The following is a 22,263-nucleotide window of genomic DNA, read 5'->3' as shown; positions in this document are numbered from 1 at the left end:
GATGAGCAGAGTCCAATTATTGGGATAATACCCCAAGGTCATGGACACACTTAATGGTACACAAAGTTTCATGCAGCTGAAATGTTTTTGAAATAACTTGGCACATTAGTGATCACCATTATGAGACGATGTGCAGACCGCGAAAATTAGATTGCTAACTCCAAGGGCACACTTTCAGGTCAAACATAAATGTCACGTGTTTAAAAGTCTACATTTTGTGTCCGCTCCATAACATTTAAACCTCAGCAATGTTTTTAAGAAAACTTTACAGTAAATGATCACCATTATGACAGGATGTGCAGAACCCAACAATATGGTTAAGGTTAAATGTTCTCCATAACTTTTTGACTTTGTGGAAGATTTTAAATGATTGGCACAAATATGTACTATCATGAGACTTAGTGTTTATAATATTTACGGCACAACATCAAGGTGATGATTGCTTAAAAGTCAAGAATTGCTCATTCATATCCTTTGCGGATGGGAATTTAGCTGTCTTTCAGACTGTCTTGTTTGATAATTGTAATAAGATCCCAAATATGAAAAAGCTTTGACAAATAGAAATGGTAGCATTCGGTGGCTTAATGGGCCTTTAATGTATCTGTCATCTTATACACTTGTCCATTCGATAAAAACTTAGATCAGTAGTATATTTGATAATAAATTATCTAGAAAAAAACAACAATTTTCAAAAAAGAAAGCAAATTAATTTAGATATTTTTATTACATCGATGATTACAAAACATATTAATATTCTCACTGAATTTTCACATGAACAGTTCAATTACATTGTGTATTCAATGTAACTAATTACTAGTGCAAAACTAAACTCACTATAAAAAAGTATGTTTTATTTTAATATAGTCGATTTTTAAAAAAAAAATCAACTTGAATTAAAATGAGCATAATTAGCAAGATTTACAAAAAAATAAAATGTTATCTCTATAGTTTGAATATTATCTTCATTTAGAATATAAATTGATAATATATTGGACTATATAATATTATTTTGTTACGAAATTGACACATTTTGCAGAATAAATTGTTCATTTAAAGCAGCATAATTATTATACTCTTTAAAATGCATACTGTCTTTTTAAGTAAAAAGGGGTGAGCAATTTTTGCATGTCCCAATATAAAAATAGATTTTCCGTCATCACGTTTTTATTGGTTTTTGTTGTTTCCTTATGGCATATAAAGTCAGCATACCATTCATATGTAAATGATATTCAAAATTGTTTCACATTTATCGAAAAGGTATGTTACATGTCTGAAAATGCAAATATCGGATAACGGCATAAAAATCAGAAAAATAACCTTTGTATTAAATGTTACGATGAAGAATTTTTTTTAAATAATCACTCCCGCTTGTCCAGCAAATGCAATTATACAGCGCTGTCGTCTTGAATTGTGTTAACCAAAATTATCATAATAATTGAATTGAAGCTGCTGACATCATAAAAAAGTCATTGAATATGCATGTATAATTTTTGACTCCTCTAACTTTCATAATTGTGTTTCAAAATAACAATTTATTAGCAAATATGAAATATGATTGACATACATTGCAACGTATTCCATTGACAACTGATTTCATTTTCAAACTTAATAGATCAATATTCAAATTGTGATATATATGAGTTAGGATTTCAGACTAATGTTTGGTGGAGATGTTTCTAAGGTGATTACTATAACACGGATGACTCAAAGGAAAACAATATTTTGCAAGTTGGGTTTTAATAACCTTTAAAAAGAAAGAGTTTTTCATTCTTACAGTAACAGTTGTGATATTAAACTTAATAATTAAAGCAGGTTAAGTTTGTTTTATCTGGTATGTTTCCTTTAAACTGGTGAATTATTTCATTGGCTTCACCATTTTTGGATCTATCTAGTATCAGTTTATTTAATGCTTGTACAAATTTAAACACATGTAATTAATATTAAGCCTTAGAGGCAAGGATGTAACTAATACTGAATTTCGGTCTATTCTAAAAGACTGGCTGGCGTTTTCATGTAAGGTGTAAATAATGTGTGTACGTTGGACTACGGCTTTGAATTTAGGTTGGTCTCATACCTGGTTTTCAAATCAAACTATGTATCACTGGATTATTGCAAAAAGCACTGCTTTAAAATCTTTAAATAATAATTAGGATTTATCATATATACATGTAATGTTATACGAGAACTGTTTCAAAGACAAAAATGCAATATTGACGACAATAAAAGGAAAATTATGATGACGATGACGATGATAGTGATGACAATAATTGAAAAGAGGAAAAGCTTTTTAGTTGACGTCAAGCTTTAATAACAAACGTAAAAAAACACTCAAATCAAACTGAAGAATATGCTCAAGACATGACAATTCTAAGATGCAAATGTGCATGCTAAATTAAAGCAAAACGTTGTAAGATGTTGAATACAACGTACATTGAATTTATTCTTGTCCTGTGTAGATGAAATGTTTTACAAATATTATTTCATACAATTAGTACATATCAAACGAACTATGTTACTCATGTGTCAATTTTTTAGTCTATATATAACACATTTATTCAATTTTTTTTTTGTAAAGCAGATTTAATTTTTTCTGGAAGAAGGTCAAATTCTTCTATGTTGTCAAAATATATGTCTCGAGCTTTTTGACGTAGTATTGAGCTGATAATCTTGTCGCCCGTTTCAAGTCCGTATCTTTCACCTATTCGTAATGATTTCAAATAGTCCGTCTCATTTTTAGAATCCATGTAGAAACTTCCATGAAGATTGAAACTAACTTCTTCTCTAGAAAAAATATGTGATATGTTTGTTTTGACATAAAAGTCCTTTTCATCAGCTTTATCCAGCTCATGTCTCCTCAGAGCTAGTTCTATAATCTTGTAATGACTCGCATCTGATATTTGGTATATTGTTCTTGATGCTTTGAACTGTTGAAGAGTATTCTCTGAAGCAAGATAAATGCACCTTTCCTTTAGTTCTTCTAGGTTATACATTTCAGACAAATGAATATGCCGGTACAATTGCTTCACATCCCTTATGTGCATTTTCTCTACTGTTTTCACGAGTATGGTTTGGCAACGTTTCATCATATTTCTTACGTCATATTCATGAGCCAAAGGAAGAAGCATGTACACGTTTCTTTCTGTAAAAAAGACGTATTTCTAGATTCATGATGTACAACAAGGCTAGATGGGGGGAAATGAATAGTTTAAAGGGCATTTTATTTAAATAGGTGAATATCAATCGAACACTTTTTTCTTTTCTTTTTTCATTTTAAAAGGCAATTGTAAATTGTATATGATAATTAATATAAAGTTCCGATTTGAATTTAATTCTTGTTTTAAGGATACATAGTGTAATTTTTGATGAAACGCGAACATGAACCAGATTGCCCCTATAGAAGTTGGACAGAACAATTCATATCCGCATTTTACAAGGAGACTTATCTGTTTTTTAAATCCGATTTGGTCATTCCGTTTATTCTCACCGAGAAGAGTGGCATGATCCTCCTCCTCATACCTTATAGCTTTCATATACACATTATATTGTCGAAATGATATCATTACATACTAACACATTATATTTACAGTAACGCATACATATATCATTCATTCTAACACTACACGTGATTTTGTCACTGTAGACAAAGGAGAATAAAAACCGGTGTTAAACTGCCAATAAACACTGGTTATGGACTACTTGGATATTTGGCTGTTATGTTTTCACCCACGATTGTATAGTTTACAAAGCCTTTTAAAGCAACAATAAAAGCATTTTTATTTATATTTTCAGTTCTTATAATGTTTTCTTTTCATACAATACCGAAATAATATCTCACATACACTTACGCCATATATTTGATCCATATCCGTTTATAAATATTTTGACAAAACGGCGCAAATACGTAAGCAGCGTAATGACGTCATCCTAAGTTAACAACTCATTTATAAACAAGCTGACTTTCTTTCATTTATACAAACATGATAATTGGGGCGCTGACGTAAACACAATACGACGTAAGTTTTTATTGTTGAAAACTTGATAAAATAACGTTTTTTTTCTTATTATCTTTTTTGTTTAATAATATCTATATCTTTGCAATATTAGGGTGCGAAAATCGAATAGCGTTACACCGGAAGTTATTTCCGCTTGAAAAAATAACATTAGTGATCTTCCTTATTTTATCGTGTTAGAATCGAAATAACATCGGCCTGAGAGGTGTATATCGGCTATTTAACACCGGTTTTGTCGTTTTGATGCGAGAAAATTAACCACTCAGGCCTACGGCCTTCGTGGTCAATTCCTACGCATCAAAACTCCAAACCGGTGTTAAATAGCCGATATACACCTCTCAGGCCGATGTTATTTCTTAATTAATATAATATATTTATTATTCAAATATTAATTTCAATATATGACCTATCATATGTGCTGAAACAAAGTATACATGGTTTATTCGAGTTCTATATATTTCACACTTTTAAGGCACAACATCAAACAATATTATTTTCAGATAATTTAGGTAAACTTTGAAAACAGTCCCACAATTTGGTACATTTTAGGGAAATTTTATATAAAGCGTTTTAAGTGTAGTTAAATAGTCATACAAGTGTTTAAAATGACTGGGGTAACATAACACTTTGATCATGTGATTTGTTAGCTGAATGTTCTTATTTGTTTCTGAATATTGATCAATAGGAAAATATTCTTTGATAACGATGATATTATATACTATATAGAGGTTCCTCATTTCTAAAAAAAACGAGAGCCTTTCTTACAGCCAAGATTAGATTTCACTTGTAAACTTTATGATAAATTTTACAAACAAACTATGTTGTCATATAGTTCCCATTATCCACATTTCGATTTTTGCTTGCGTTTTAATTAACAGATAATCACGATAATATTAAAATTTAAAAAATCATGATATTAACCTAATATTTTTATATTTATACATGTCATACCGGTTACTTTCTGCATCTTGTCAGGATAAATACATCTCAGGAACTCCACAAAGTCGTCATATCTTTTCCCGGGCAATGGTATCTCAGTCTCCGTTTTCTCCCGGAAGTGACCTTCTAGCATGGTACGAAACACAGGGGATGCTATACATAGCACCGACTTACAAAGTGGTATTTTGTGATTCTCTACAATCAGTGTTAGGTCTGCGATTCCATTTTCTTCACAAAATTCTTTGTTGATCAACGTCTGTTTATCCTTTAGTTCTTCTTTTTCAGAACTGCTGCTTCCTATTTTCTTTTCTTGTGACATTCTGGAAACTAATACGATATCAGAATATTCGGCTGTATGAGCTGATATTATCTGAAAATGGTAAAAGCATTTTGGGTCTTTTGAAGTTATAGAAACCGGTTAGACTTACCTCAAATACTTAATATTAATGACCTTTTTTTGACATAGCTAGATATGCAAAAACAATTATGGCAAATACAGATATCTCAATCTTAAGACAGGCGTTCAGAACATTTATATTTTGCAAGCAGCTAAATGTATGTTTACTTGTGGTGTATTCATGGAAATTTCGTTTGCATAAAACATGTCGACCTCACAATTTTACGGTAATCTTTCACGTTTGATAATTCATTTATCGTAAATGAATCAAGATGGCTTAATAGTTTAAACGGTTACTGAATGATATATATATATATATTGTTTGCACGACGTACATGCGAAAGCAAAATACCGACCGTGCCGGGGAAATACGCTACGGCGAATTATATATCTTGTATAAATGTTATATATATTAAATGTGTGCTAGTCTTGATCATCAAGGAGAGATTATTTTATAACAATTTGACCATTTTTGGCAGGACAATGTGCCGAACGCTTGTGAATCTAAATGTGTGATGCTGAAGTCGTAAGATAAACTAATCAAGTTCATGGCATATGTCCAGATAATTGTCAAGTATTTAGACAAAATGACACGAGTATGTTGTTTATCATGCATGGTACGTCAGCTAAACTTGACCTCTTTGAAAAGTCTGTTTACAATGTACATGTATTTTTTTTTCGTGTTCAAAACAAACACATATTTTACATAATTTTTTCACAAAATTCTAATACACTGTAAGAAATAAGCCCATGGTATGCAAGATGGGTAGTGTTTTTGCATAACAGTTTTTAATGTTATGCATGTTGATAATTGTTTTGTTGCAATACATTCATTCTATTGAGAAAAGACTTGACAAAATCAATATATAACAGGTAGATAAATGATATTGACAAATTCCTTTTCGACCTATATCAATAGACAGAAGCGATAACCATTCTTCCATCTAATATAACTATGAAGTTGTCGATTGACACCACCTTTAGAAACACGGAACATGTCGAACTATTCCGATATTTCCCGAGCCTTTCATCGGTCTTAGCAAAGAATTTTACAATCGTTTATAATAGTTCGTTTTGAGGTGATCAAATATTTGAAAATAAAAAGTATAGCAAGTTAAAAAAAAGTTTTCAAGACATTCTTATGGAAAGCCATGGCTGTCTGATATTGTTCGTTTTCAATTTATTTAACCATTTGGATAACATATAAGTTAACTTCAACTATATATGACTTGAAATAACCGGAATCCATTTTTTTTAATCCACAGTTACAATATATGAAACCATACCGTCAGTGTATGAAACCGAGTTAGCAATATATAAGTTGATTTTCTCAATATATGATTCCAATTCTTCAATATATTGTACCAAAGTAGTCATGTATGGAACCAGATATCCTTATATGAAACCGAATTATCAATATAGTAATTCATTTTTACAATATATGAAACCGTTTTATCAATGTGTGGAGCCAAAGTATCAATATATTAGTTGATTATCACAATATATGATACTAAGTATTCAATATATGGAACCAAAGTAGCAATGTATGGAACCAGGTGTCCTTGTATGAAACCGAATTATCAATATATTAATTCATTTTTACAATAAACGAAACCATTTCATCCATATATTGAACCAAAGTATCAATATATAAGTTGATTATCACGTTATATGATACCACGTCCTCAATATATGGTACCAAAGTAGCAATGTATGGAACCAGATGTACGTATATGAAACCGAATTATCAATATGTTAATTCATTTTTACAATATATGAAACCATTTTATCAATGTATGGAGCCCAAGTATCAATATATAAGTTGATTATCACATTATATGATACCAGATCTTCAATATATGGATCCAAGTAAGTCATGTATGGAACCAGATGTCCTTATATGAAACCGAATTTCAATATATTAAATCAATTTTACAATATATGAAACCAGTTTATCAATGTATGTAACCGAAGTTGCAATATATAAGTTGATTTTCACATTATATGATACTAGTTCTTCAATATATGATACCAAAGTAGCAATTTATGGAACCAAAATGTCATTATATTGACGGGACTTTTTAAAAGGCTGTTTTCTATCCTTACATCGGTATTACAGTTCCGCGCCAATATTCCTTGTTGTTGAACTGTCAAAAGACTAGCTTGCGTCACTGATTGCATACTGCACATTTTTTAAATAAGGAAATATTTAAATTTAACGTCACATTCACTTAAAATGGGCTGGGCAGGCAAAACTGATCGTTATATATGTACGAGTTGTATGTCATAATTTAAACTGCTGAGTCGTACTGACCATTAACAAAAACATATCTAAAAAATAAGTTCATCTCGACCTTTACCTTTGATCAAAAATGGGCATGGCCAGTAGGACACATCAAGATTAATCTACTCACAAAGTTTAAAAATAACCAGTCACAAAATAATTGATTTCATGAAAAAGTGTATGCATTGTAATAACAGAACCCAGTGACCTCGGCCTTTGACTTGTTGACTTGAAAATAGGCTATTTTGGTTCCATATAATGAAAATTGCTATCATAGAATGTAACATCAACTTATATACGACTACTTTGGTTCCATACATTAATAAAATGGTTTCATATATTGTTAAAATGACATAATATATTGATAATTCGATTTCATATAAGGGCATCTGGTTCCGTATATGGCTTCTTTGGTACCATATATTGAAGAACTGGTATCATATAAAGTGATAATCAAGTCATATATTGCTACTTTGGTTCCTTGTATTGATAAATTGGTTTCATATATTGTAAAAATGACATAATATATTGATAATTCGGTTTCATATCAGGACATCTGGTTCCATATATGGCTATTTTGGTACCATATATTGAAGAATTGGTATCATATAATGTAATAACCAACTCATATATTGCTACTTTGGTTCCATACATTGATAAATTGATTTCATATATTGTACAAATGAAGTAATATATTGATAATTCGGTTTCATATCAGGACATCTGGTTCCATATATGGCTACTTTGGTACCATATATTGAAGAATTTGTATCATATAATGTAATAACCAACTTATACATTTCTACGTTGGTTTCATAAATTGATACATTGGTTTCATATATTGAAAAATGAATTAATATATTGATAATTCGGTTTTATATAAGGACATCTGATTCAATACATGGCTACTTTGGTACCGTATATTGAAGACCTGGTATCATATAACGTGACAATCAACTTATATATTGATACTTTGGTACCATATATTGAAGAATTGGAATCATATATTGAGAAAATCAACTTATATATTGCTAACTCGGTTTCATACACTGACGGAATGGTTTCATATATTGTAACTGTGGATTGATATAATGGATTCCGGTTAAATAAGAAGGTGTTTTCAATTCATATGTAGTCGAAGCGAACTTATATTTTATCCAAATGATTACATAAATTGAAAAAAAACAATATCAGACAGCCATGCCTTTCCATACATTCTACTTTCCGTTTCGATGTCTACACTTGTTTTGAAAACATAATTTCTCACGATTCATTTATGCAAATAAATTTTTATCAACGATCGTTTTGGTACCAAAACAAATCAAAACATATTAAACATTCATTAAGACTTAAATGCATATTTGTATGTAATAAGTAAGTAATGCATATATAAACTTACCCGTATTATTTCTGTCTGTTAAAACTAAATTTGGATTTTCCGAAAATTCTAGTTTCGTTTTCAGCTAGGTCAGACTTGCATTTAGATATGATGCGGTTCTTTGTTTAATTTCCAACATGTTAAAGTCATTTTATATGTCTGAATTCTGTATAAATATTTGTTACGTTGACTAAATATGCTGAATAAAAGTACAGAATATGTGAGATTTTATTATAAATATATTTAAACCATTTCGACGAGTAAGTAGGCCAAATGTAACAACCTATTTATTTTTATAGTTATACCACGTTTTCCTTTTTTTTTTTTAAAAAAAACAACACAAATATGTCCTGCAAAATCTCTGAAAGGGTATTTACTTGAAATTCTGAGTGTTACATGAAAGGTCATAAATAATCTTACTACAATATATTTCACAATTTATCTATTTAAAGCCAATATCTCGAATTGTTTCATTTAACACCAATAAGATATTTTTCCGTAGATAAAACAATAATAGAATGAGTGTTATTGTTTTTATTCAATTATTAAGTTTATACCAAATTTATGTTAGTTTGAATGTGTTGGTATCTATTCAGTATTTTTTTTGCTGAAGGAAACAATGGCATGTCCTTGACTGCGTTTAAACCACGCAGCTAGAGATTCTGAGCATATGTATGACGCATTGATTATTTACGTTTTTGTGTTCATAATTTGTTGATACAGCTTTGAATTAAAAGCTAACCTTTCCAATTCGGTTCAGGAAAATTCCGTTTTCCGTTAAACAGAATTTTCGTATTAAGTCCAATTTCAATAAAACGTAAACCATCATAAAGTCAATATCTGAGGACATAGAAACCGGTCGGTAATGTATAAAAATGAGAAATATAACTAGCTGTCAGTTATTCTTTTCGTATATTAAATGCAAACACATAAAATGTGCTGGGGCTTAAAAGTAACAATACATATCAAGCAGTTACACTTTATTATAAAATACACTTTATGTACGTATATACATACACTTTTCACATGTTTTATAAAGTAAAGAAATGAAGCTAGTATTAAAATGTATACAGTACACATACATTCTCTACAATATATCTAAATATATTATGTAGTCATTACATCGTTTATAACAGAATGTTGTCATAACACATTAAAGATAGTTACATTGTAAACCCGATGTGTTGGTAAAAGCAATAAAAAGGCCAAGACCTATTTAGTGTTTTCACGTTTCTTGATTCTATAATATCGTTTTCGGTTGTTTTGTTATTAATATGAACTATCGTTGTTCCAAGACGTACATATTTGAATACCATCGTCTTTTTAGCTGGCCGTTCGCAAACTTTAACCTTGATTATAACTTTTTAAATTCTTGATGTATTGTCTTCATACTTGACTACAACAACCCTTTGGACAAGATCTTTTAATAGACCGGCTATCCTTGACTTTCAAGGTTAAATGTCTAAAGTTTGCTTGTTTTAGCAGTTTCTGTTATCTATTAGTGGCTATTAATTTGTTATTCTTGAATGGATTGTCTTCAAACTTGAACATAATGTATTTTTAGGATAGACTTTCAAGTTATCAGAGATATTTTGACCATCACTCATAAATGACATTGATCTTGAAGGTTAGATAAATGAAATTTCATTTTTTTTTCATCTACTTATTCATTTTTATATTTTTATGTATGTATGTATTTTTTTATTTATATTGTTTGCTTTAACTGTCTATTACTTTGTTTTTGAGAATGGATTGACTTCATATTATAACACAATATTCTTTAGGAAAAGACAAGCCTGTAAATTAAACTCAAACTTACCTTGATTCTTTTATGACTTTGATCTTGGAGGTTAAGTTATTGAATTCTCACTGTTTTTTTTTTTTGTAATATTGACTTTAACTTGGTAATATTTTAATGGATTATCTTCATACTTTGAAAAAAATAACAATATGGACAAGACCTTCTAACAGGTTGAACTGCCCTTGACCTTGGGCTTTGAATGAATTTGACTGGCCATATCAAATTTATAAACTTTGGTTAAATTGTAATTATTTTGTTATTTATAGCAATATGATGGTAAAAAAAGAAACAAGCAACAAACACGCAAATCATTTCATAGATTATGGGTATCATAATACAGTAAGTGATAATCAAAGTTTCCTTATAGATTAATTTAATGTTTTTCACTCGTTCTATATTTCACGACACATGCTTAACTCCTGTTTTGTAAAGCAGCTTTTACACTTTCTGGGAGAAGATCAAATTCTTCCATATCTTCTTCCTTGTCAAGAAGGATTTGTAACTTTTCCAATAAGCTTGACTCAATGTTGTTTGAGGTATTTGTAGTAAATTTAAATCTTTCAATTATTCTCAATGCTTGGCAAACGTCGCTTGCCCTTCTTCCATTTGTAATTAATTTCCCATTTAAGTCACACTGCACCGGTTCCTCAGAATAAAATTGGAGTTTTGTCTTTGCTGTAAAAACCTTTTCGTCAGCTTTATTCAGCTCATGTCTTCTCAGGGCAAGCTCTATTATCTTACCGTGACTGGCATCTGTTATTTGGTACATTTCTTTTGCAGTTTTAAATTGCTTAAGAGTATGCTCTGAAGCTAGATAAATGCACTTCTCCTTCAATTCTTCTAGGCTATACATTTCAGAGAAGTGGATATGCCGGTACAATTCTTCAACATTCTCTTTGTAATTTTTCCTAACTGTGCGCATGAGCACGTCTTGGCAACGTTTCATCATCCTCTCTACGCTATATTCATGAGCCAAAGGGAGAATCATGTAGACGTTCCTTGCTGAAGTTAAACCAATTTACTAGTTTAGTTTCAAGGGATACACGATGTTGTTCAACAAACAGACAGTGGCATGATATTTAAAGGTATGATCCTCCGAATGGGCACTACAAGAAACTGACAACAAAGGAAAGTAACGTGCCTTAAAGAACACCTGTATGCCAAATGTAAACACGATTTACCGTATGGTTTACGAGTTTTGGATATTTTTTAACTTAAGCTTGGCTATCAGAAGGGCTCTTTTTCAGAAATGAGGAAACTCTAGATAATCTACAATAACATCATTATGATAAATGTTTTCCTATTGATTATCGTTAAAAAACCCAAATAATGATATTCAGGTAGCAAATCGCACATGTAAAATTATTGTTTCTTCGCAAAAAGTTTTAATATATATATAAATAAAACATTATCCTACCTATTATAAACACTTGTCTGTCTATTTTGATTACCCAATTAGTAAGCCTTATTAGAAATATCCATAATATTAATCGAAATAAGGCGCTGTTCTCAAAATTCTAAATTATCTTATAAGAATATTGCTTGCTCTTGCCAAATATAAAATACTTTTATTGTCCAGTTTTGATTTTATTAGACTTTAAAAATATCAGGTACCATATTTGTTAATAAATTTAGTACTTTTTATCCAATAAATGCCTATAATAATTATATGATTATTAAAATAAAAAACTTCTCATTCCTGGAGGGTTTCTGAGAGATACATAAATAAAGTTAAACGAAAGAAATAATAAAGAAAAGGTTGACCCGTGTGGGGTTTGATCTCACACTTTAAAGTTTCAATGAAGTTAACAGTTATTCTAGCCTTTTTGGATATCTTCAAAGAGGAGGTAATGTTTTGTAGTGGGGTGATACCTTAAGTCATTATATTCGCAGTACTTTTTTTAAACAGTGTGGATGAGAAGTAAAACTATTATGTATACGTCTGCCAACTGGTAGCTCTAAGTAAATGCTGAATCTATCATATGTTTCAACATCATTTGCAGAAAAAAATAGTTTAGATGGTGTGTTGAACTATTAACATTATAATTAAAATCATGCCATACCGGTTATCACCTTCATCTTGTCAGGATAAATACATCTCAGGAACTCGACAAAATCTTCATAATTCTTTCCGGGTAATGGTATCTCCGACTCTGTTTTCTCCCTGAAGTCACCTTCAAACATGGCACAAAACACAGGTGAAGCGACACTAAGTACTGCCTTAGATACTAGTATTTTATGATTTTCAACAACAAATGTCGCATCTGCCAATTTGCCATCTTTGTGAAATTCGTCGTTCATATTCATCTCTGTAGACAAGGGTTGACTTTTTCTTTCGAATATATATATAAAAAACATTTTAACAAGCTTTGATTAATTTACATTTGTAGTTTTAAATACTAAACAATGAACTGTTAAAGTAATTGATATATGAAGGGAAAAAAAGACTTTAAAATACAAACAAATAAAAGAACAAGGCAGAGAAGTACATGAACATTTTTGAAAGGGAAATCACTTAAGAACAAGCAATTATCATAGTATTGCAAGCAATCCATAAGTCCCCTACTGGTTAGAACCCTAGCAACATTCTGAAGGGACATTGGCCATTTACTTATGTTTCTTTTTTAAGTAAACTTGTTGAAAAGTTCTATAAAAGTGATCACAGGAAACAGTTTTTATGTACAGACAGACAGACGGACTGAATAACACTCTAATGTTATTTTTTTAAACATCCCTGATATCAAAATATAACATTTTTTAAAGCAAAATTCATTAAAAGCAGATAACTCTTGAAATAAAGATGCAAGACGTCATACATGATGTGAGTGTTACAAAGAACAATTAGTAATGAAGGTGTTGATAATGAATGTTTATTTTGAATTTGAAGTAAAAGAAAGTTAAAAGAATGAATAAGAAAAATTCAAAGTTTAAGGAGGAGATAATTCTGGAAATTAAATGCTAGATTTATAAACCTTGTCATAATATTATGATGTGGGAGTTTGAAGAAAATCCTATAATGATTGAAGAAGTTGGATTAAAAATTATCAATTTCTCAAGTTTAAAAGGGGCATCATTTTGGAAATAGTCTTGCTAGAGTATTGATCTTTCTCACAAATGTTGAGTGATAATAAGAAACATATATATGAAGTTTGAAGAAGATACATTCAGAAATAAAGAAGTTATTTAAAAAAAACAATATTTTTTCATGAAAATTCTAAGTTCAAAGGAGGAAATTCTGATAAATTTTGTGCTAGAGTTGTAAACCTTGTCACATATGATAAGTTGGTGACTAGAAACTTATATTTAAAGTTTGAAGAAAATACCTTAAGAAATAAAGAACTTATAGTGATAAAGTGTCAAAACTAGAATCAGAAATCTTGAGATTCAGTCTATTTGTTGCCATAGCAACTAGAATTTTCAAACCGGTAAACCGGTAGGGGACTAAAAAGAAAATCTAAACAGGTTCTGTGGTTGGATAATTACAAATGTATATATATGTCCGGTTTACTAGGTTAATCGACCATTTCTTTTATCTTGATATAGTGTGCCATTTATTTTGAAAATGGCCCTAAATTACACATACGGTGACATACCTGCAAACCTCTGAAGGGAGGTATTTACATGCAGACCTGGGGTAATCACTAATCGTAATCATAGATTTTTTAATTGATTACATGATTACACTGTAATTATCATGTAATTGATTACCTTGCTCAAAATTGATTACATTAATTGTAATTAACCAATTACAGCTTAAATTCAGTCTGTAATTATGATTACAATTTGATTACTATCAGATTTTACATGAAACTATTGAAATTCAAATGATTTATTTCACATGTTACAGTTTTAACTTATACTCCTTTATAATGATCTTTAATCACAAATTGTAGAGTGTTAATTGATTTTGATACACAATAGCAACATATTTATTGAATAGAAAGAATGTTCTCTATTGATATCCATATTTGAGGTAAATAATAGAAATTGTCATAATAAACAATGATTGTCCATAAAGGAAGTAAAATATCAAGTGAGATGTTTTAAGACATCACTCACAATGAATAAGTTTTAATCCATACAGTTAAAAAGATATACATCATTGTTTGGCTGGTATTCTAACCAAAATGTCAAATCATTGGATTTATGATGTCTTTGAATTTCCTAAAGAGACATCTGGAAATGTGACAGCACAGTGCAAATTGTGCCCTAGGAAGATAAATGGAAACACTAAGTCACATTCAAATTTCATTACCCACATAAAGGTATGTTAAATTTTGTTTCACACATTTTAGTTTAACCATGTTTTTAAAAAGTTTCAAACAATGTAGATAACTTCTTTACTTTGTATATTCTAGAGTTTATGTCAGATGCATATTACCATATTTTAATTATTTGCAATAGTTATTTTGTAAGGTGATAGACAATGTGTCTATATTATAATGGATGCTTTGTACCGTTGAACAGGTTGGTGAAAATGCCCGATCGGGCTTATGACATAAAAAATCATATTTCTAGAAAAATAATGAAGAGATTTCTTTTAAACTTTGTTTATTGAGCATAATGTATAACATCAACATAAAGAAAAATATTTGGTAACTGCCACTTTTGTGAGAATTATTTCCCCTTTTTCATATTTATGTAACACATAGTTTTCCAAATCCTTAAAAAATATGTTACATATACAAAGTATAAAAGATAAAAGCTTAAATAACTACTTTAATATCCATTTCATTGCGCCAACACCTGTCAGAAAACATTTCATTCAGTTTTCAAAGGAAACTTCAAAGTACATGTATAATGTTCAGTGTCAAAGAATTGTCAAAGTATTTATGTCAGAAACAGAATATTAAATCCAAATATAGAGAATAAAGGTACTGGCGCAATAATTCTAAGCAAAGTGATGATGCTGGACACATTTCTGTTAAGAATTTTACATTGCAACATATTTTTTAAGAACTACAAAAATTATGTATCATATAAACATGAAAAAGTGACAATAACCAATAATTTTTCTTTCTGTTTATGTCATATGTTATGCTCAAAAAACAAACAAAGTTTAAAAGAAATATCTTTATTATTTTTCTAGGAATATGATGTTTTATGTCATAAGCCCGATCGGGCATTTTCACCAGCCTGTTGAAGTGTTTGTAAAAAATTGATAATTTCTTTGTAAAGCCTATTGTCTCTTTGAATACCCATACAAAAATTTATTGTTTTCACACCTTTTTTAACACATGTATACAGCATACTGTACAATTGACACTTTTCAAAATTTCTGTTGCAGAGAGTTAATTATGAAACCTACACCAAGAAGACTGAGGACCATTCTTGCATCATCGGCCCGGCCCCTGTAGAGCGTTTGTTTAGTGTTGCGGTGGAATTTTTCCGTCCTGATAGATGCAGTCTGACTGACAGGCGGTTTCATGAACTTATGATGCTAAAGTGCAATGCTAAAATATGATAAAGTGATGTGACAGTAACTAAAAGTGTGTTAAATTGATGACTGTTGATGAGCTGGAAATCCTTTGTGTATATAATGTACATATTAAATAGCATTAAGAAAGTTTTGTTTATAGTTATACATTGAATGTAATCAATTATCAATCAATTACTTTCTTAAAGTAATTGTAATTTAATTGATTACATAGGCAAGTCTGAGTAATCAATTGTAATCAATTACAATAAAATCTGAAAGTAATTGTAATTAAATCAATTACTGATCAATGTAATCATCCCTAGGTATGTTTACATGAAACATTAAATGTTCCATGAAGTCTAATAAATAACTTTACTTTGCTTAAAACAACATCTCGAGTTGAGAATTTTCTACATTATACCTTTAATTTTTCAATTCCATTTGTATCACTCTTTCATTTTCAAAAAAAAAGAGAGAGAGAGAGAGAGAAAAAAAACAGTTTTTTTTTACATAATATTATTTTAAGTTTTCCTACAAAACTCTATAAAACAGTAACATTTAAACCCATGTTATGCCCAACGAGTACTACTGTATTTCCATAATGGTCTTTAAATACAGTGCAACCTTTAAACATTGTAATGCTTTTTCATGTAAGAATAGTTTTATTGCAATACAATCAATCTGTTGAGAAAAGACTTAAATATTATCAATATATTAAAGCTAGATAATTGTTATGTACAGAATCTTTTTCAATATATATCAATAGATAGGAACGATAATCATTCTTTTATTTAACATTAAGCTTATCTAAGATAAGTGTGAAAGAAGTCGATTGACACGACCTTTAGAAACAAGAAGCCTTTCATAGGTCAGAGCAAAATTGTATAATGAATAGTTCGTTTTCAGGTGATTAAGTTTGAAATAAATTAATTAAGCTGTAACTAGAAACTAATTAAAAATGATAAACCATCGTTTTCAAGAATATATTAAATATTAATAAAGACTTTTAAATACATATTTTTTATGTAATAAGTCAGTTATAGATGTATAAACTTACCCGTATTCTTCCTGAATGTTAAAGCTAAATGTAGTTTCGTTTTCAGCTAGGTCAGATGTAACCGATGATGCGTATCTTTATATAATTTCAAATATTTTAAAGTTATTCTGTATAAATAAATGTTACTTAGACAAAAATGTATTTACTGAATAAAAGCAAAGGATTTGTGGGATGTTAAACATATTTAAACCAGTAGGTATTAACACGAAACCATATATGAAGGGTCAATAGGCCAAATTTAACAACTTTTTTTAATTTTACACCAAGAATAAACTTTTCCACATCTAAATGATAGAGATTTATGAGAGTTGTTGCTTTTATTCAAATATTTAGCTTATATAAAATTTGTTTTAGTTCGAATGTGCAGGTGGCTATAAGCTCGATCCGTTCCTGAGCAATGGGTATTTGTTGCTTATGGAAACAAATGCCTGTTCCATACGGCGTTAGAACCTGCGCAGCTACAGATCCTGAGCTTACGTACGACGCGTCGATTATTATCTTTTTTTTTTGTTCATCATTTGTTGATACAGATTTGAATTAAAAGCCATTCGTGCCGATGGAATTCAGGAAAATGTCCTGTTTTTCTGTCAAACAAACGTTTTTATTAAGTTAAATTTCAATAAAAAGTAAACTATCATAAGGTCAATACCTGATGACATAACAGGCCGGTCGGCAATATATGAAATGAAAAAGATCAGTTATTGTCAGTTATGCCTGCAAGTCTAGTCAAATAAGTTAGCGTGTTATTTGCAATAACAAGCCAACAAGTAAACACTTCACTTAGTTTCTACGAATTTACATCCACTGTTTCCGAAAGTCTTATATATATGTACCTAAATTTTCCAACATTGATTTGAAAGTAATCTTTATCTTACCAATACACCAAAACCAATTTATGAGTCAGAATCCACCATACGTAACCAACGTTTTAATAAACAAATTTAAGCCGAAAGCAGGTTAGCATAAAGGTGTGTATAGGAGAATTTTCAAATAGAAAAATGGTAAAGTATGGCAAGTATGTCAGTGCGTTGTCGAGCCGTTGCAACAGTTGCCCTTTGAATACTTTTATGTTTAATTATAATAAAATCGCAGTTTATTTCAGTTTGCTTAATTTTCTATAGAAACGTTACAAATGACGGTGTTGAGCGATGATTCTTTGCGTGTAAAAAGTTTAGGTGCGTCTAGAATATATTCAGACAACATAAAACGCTATTGCCTTGTTAGTGGTTAAACTAGCATGGGCTTTTACGGTACACATTCTGACACATATAATCAACCGAACATAATCTTAATGCCAAGTTTAGAACAGTATTCTTTAAAGATATTTTCCGTCGCTAAGGTCAATGGGAAATTGTTCTCAAGCAGTCATCGCATTACGAAGAGGTCATGCAAACAAATTACGGTTTGGTTAACGCAGCGTTGTATTTTTATATAATTGAAATGATTTAGATACTCCAATACCGGCGATTTTTCTTATTTTCTATCTAGTTTTGAGAAAAAAAGAGAAAAATTAGATTTGTGATCAATTGATGTATGCTTGTTTACCAGAGTATTTTAATCGAGCCGCAAAATATCTTTCAGTGCTACATTTTGTAAGTACAAATGTTAGAAAAGGAAACGTGTAAACTAAATTTTTATGATGAGTTAATATCTTTTTAATTCTTTAACAGGGAATGATCAATTCATTTTACGGAAAGATAAAAGTTTTGTATTACAATACAAAAGCCACCCCGATCTGACTCAAAATTAGATCATATTATTTCTTGCCAGTTTTAATCACAGTGAAAAGTTACAAATAAGAAAACATCCAATTACTGTAAGCATTTTCAAAAACAGTTACTTTTTTAATTTGTACAGACTCTTTAATATTTTCTTGTAGAAGATATAATTCTTTCATATATTCTCCATCAAAATTGTCTTGTAACAGTGCAATTATCTGAGTATTTGTGATCATAAAAAAACGAACGAAAGTTAAGTAACAAAATAGCAAACACTAGTATGTTATTCCATATCATACATGCCATCTCAAGTCTTATATGAATGACCTTCTTGTTGGAATGGATTTAATTTATTTTACATACTCTGATAAACAGTGATGACTTGTGATGGTACCTTAATTTACTTGATTTAACCATTTAAACGCATTGCAAGTTTCACAAATTGTCCTGTTTTTATCGTATCATAAATCAAGATTTAGATTGTTTAACTCATTTCATAGTATAAAATATTTGCTTATTTATCCATATGAATATCGTTATATATCTAAGAGCTAGAAATTATATGTCGTTCAAGCTTCAAATTTATATAGTAATTTCTAATGAAACACTTAAACCATTTTCAGGTATACGAGTACTTCAGTACATTGTAAAATTTTACTTTTAGTCATTTTCGTTCGGCAAGGTAATTTAATCATAATTATACATACTTTAGTTTTTCTTTGAAAAATTAAGGCATTCTATCATGATGATTCCTATATAAACCAATCAGGTACAGTTTACAGATCACGTGCTCATCCACGCTGTCCTTGAATATACAGTGTCATATCTTATAACCCCCTTGTGATATCCGTCAACATGTTCAGATGCTGTTGGCCATAGTAAAAATACTTTTATTTCGGGAAGCATCATCTTGTTTCCAAGACAGATAAGGGGATATAATCAGCATACACATTGTTAGAGAACGTACCATGTAATGTACAATGTAATAGGATATTCAGTCTGTCTGATGCAATTGTCGTGATATTGAAAGAATGACAGGGAAAATCATCAACATCTACTGAAAGTAGTACATTGTTGTTTGTTAAAAGAACATTTTATTCTGTTGTTTTGCATAATAAGAACATATTAAGTACCAATCCGAAGTAGACCAAATCAATAAGAAAACATGATTGTACAGTTATCTACAAGTTTTAATTAAATATGTTTCTCAACAAACCTCTGTAGTATTCTTAACCGTGAACGGCAATTATTTGACCAACTTAAAAATGTAGATATTTATTAATCATTTACTCTGTACTAACATCAAGAAATTCGCAGCTATCCAAGAAAAAATAGTTTTCCTTTGTAATTGAATGTATGTGGTCCGTGATCGCTTATTATACCCCCACCACAAAATGTGGGGGGGGGCTATAATGGATTCGCTTTGTCGCGTCGGTCCGTCGGTCGGTCCGTCGGTCGGTCCGTCTCCATTTGCGTGTCCGCTCTATAACTCCTATACCAATTGAAGGATTTTATTCAAACTTGACTCAAATGTTCACCTCACCAAGGGGATGTGCAGAACCCATATTGCCCATGTGTCAGTTCAAGGTCAAGGTCACAATTAAAGGTCAAATATCAAACACTATCAAATATTACACAGTATGTCGTGTCCGCTCTGTAAGTCCTACATAACTTGAAAGATTTTCTTCAAACTTGGCTCAAATGTTCACCTCAAACAGGGGATGTGCAGAACCCATGTCGCCCATGTGTCAGCTCAAGTTCAAGGTCACAATTGAAGGTCAAATATCAAACAATCAAATATTACACAGTATGTTGTGTCCGCTCTGTAAGTCCTACACTAATTGAAAGATTTTCTTCAAATTTGGCTCACATATTCACCTCAACAAGGGGATGTGCAGAACCATGTTGCCCATGTGTCAGCTCAAGGTTAAGGTCACAATTGAAGGTCAAATATCAAACAATCAAATATTACACAGTATGTCATGTCCGCTCTGTAAGTCCTACACTAATTGAAAGATTTTCTTCAATCTTGGCTCAAATGTTCATCTCAACCAGGGGATGTGCAGAACTTATGTCACTCTTTTGCTGGCTTTATGTCAAGGTCACACTTTAAGGTCAAAATTGACTTTGAAAATATTCTTAAATTTTAACATTTATTTGAATATTTCTAAATCTAGAAAAGGTATTTGCTTGAAACTTAAAATACTTTTGAAGGGTCACAATTCCGATATGCTGTTCGTTCAAGTTTCATAACTCTGTATTGCATTTTACCAAAGTTATGCCCCTTTTTAAGTCTTCAAATTTACATACATCAAATATTAGACAATATGTTGTGTCCGCTCTATAAATGCTATACTAATGGAAGAATTTTCTTCAAACTTTACTCAAATTTTAACCTCAACGAGGTTATGTGCAGAATCCATGTCACCTTTGTGCCGGCTAAAGGTCAAGGTAACACTTGAAAGTCAAAAATTGACTTAGAAAATATTCTTAAATTTTAACATGTACTTGAATAATTCTGAAACTAGCGCAGACATTTGCTTGAAACTTAAAAGATATATGAGGTGTGGCAAATAAGATATGCAGGTCAAGTTTCATTACTCTGTATTGCATTTTGACAACGTTATGCCCCTTTTTAAGTCTTCAAATTTACATACAACCAATACTAGACAATATATTGTGTCTACTCTATAAATTCTATACTAATGGAAGGATTTTCTTCAAACTTTACTTAAATGTTCAACCAAACTGGGTGATGTGCAAAACCCATCTTTCCCTTGTGCCAGATTAAGGTCAAGGCCACACTTGAAGGTCAAAAATTGACTTATAAATAAAATGTTTAATACATTGGGAAAATGAAAGGTTATTTGTAACTGTTTCGAACATGATTTGATATATGCGCCTTTTAAGTATTCACCCTCGATTATATAGTTTACAAAGCCTTTTAAAGCAGCAATAAAAACATTTATATATATATATTCAGTTCTTATAATGTTTTCTTTTCATACATTACCGAAATAATATCTTACATACACTAACGCCACATATTTGATCAATATCAGTTAATAAATATTTTGACAAAACGGCGCCAATCCGTATGCAGCGTTATGCCGTCATCGTAAGTAAACAATTCATTCATTAGCTGACGTTATTTCATACATACAAGAATGATAAATGGGGCACTGATGTAAACACAATACGACGTAAGAAATTCGAAATAACATCGACCTGACAGGTGTATATCGGCTATTTAACACCGG

The 22,263-nt window shown here is 30.5% G+C and overlaps 2 protein-coding genes across 3 annotated transcripts; both read right to left on the bottom strand.

Moving 5' to 3' along the window:
• Positions 1-2,258: 2,258 nt before the first annotated feature.
• LOC132742071 (BTB and MATH domain-containing protein 38-like) lies at positions 2,259-17,322 on the bottom strand. 2 transcript variants are annotated; one of them, XM_060730355.1, is made up of 3 exons: positions 17,286-17,322; positions 4,962-5,319; positions 2,259-3,139 (listed from the first exon to the last, which is right to left on the bottom strand). In XM_060730355.1, exons 2-3 carry the CDS (start codon positions 5,266-5,268, stop codon positions 2,556-2,558), a joined length of 891 nt encoding a protein of 296 aa, XP_060586338.1. In that variant the 5' UTR covers positions 5,269-5,319; positions 17,286-17,322; the 3' UTR covers positions 2,259-2,555. The 2 variants fall into 2 exon arrangements, with proteins under 2 accessions (XP_060586338.1, XP_060586339.1); XM_060730356.1 differs by lacking the exon at positions 17,286-17,322 and adding an exon at positions 9,030-9,104.
• Positions 9,974-13,148, bottom strand: LOC132742070 (BTB and MATH domain-containing protein 38-like). Its single transcript, XM_060730354.1, has 2 exons — positions 12,873-13,148; positions 9,974-11,811 (listed from the first exon to the last, which is right to left on the bottom strand). Exons 1-2 carry the CDS (start codon positions 13,114-13,116, stop codon positions 11,222-11,224), a joined length of 834 nt encoding a protein of 277 aa, XP_060586337.1. The 5' UTR covers positions 13,117-13,148; the 3' UTR covers positions 9,974-11,221.
• Positions 17,323-22,263: the final 4,941 nt, after the last annotated feature.

This window comes from Ruditapes philippinarum, unplaced genomic scaffold (genome assembly GCF_026571515.1).
Source record: "Ruditapes philippinarum isolate M1 unplaced genomic scaffold, ASM2657151v2 ctg4329_1_1_1_1, whole genome shotgun sequence".
NCBI lineage: Eukaryota > Metazoa > Mollusca > Bivalvia > Venerida > Veneridae > Ruditapes > Ruditapes philippinarum.
The sequence above is the reverse complement of the archived record's forward strand: the minus strand, read 5'-3'. Positions and strand labels throughout refer to the sequence as shown.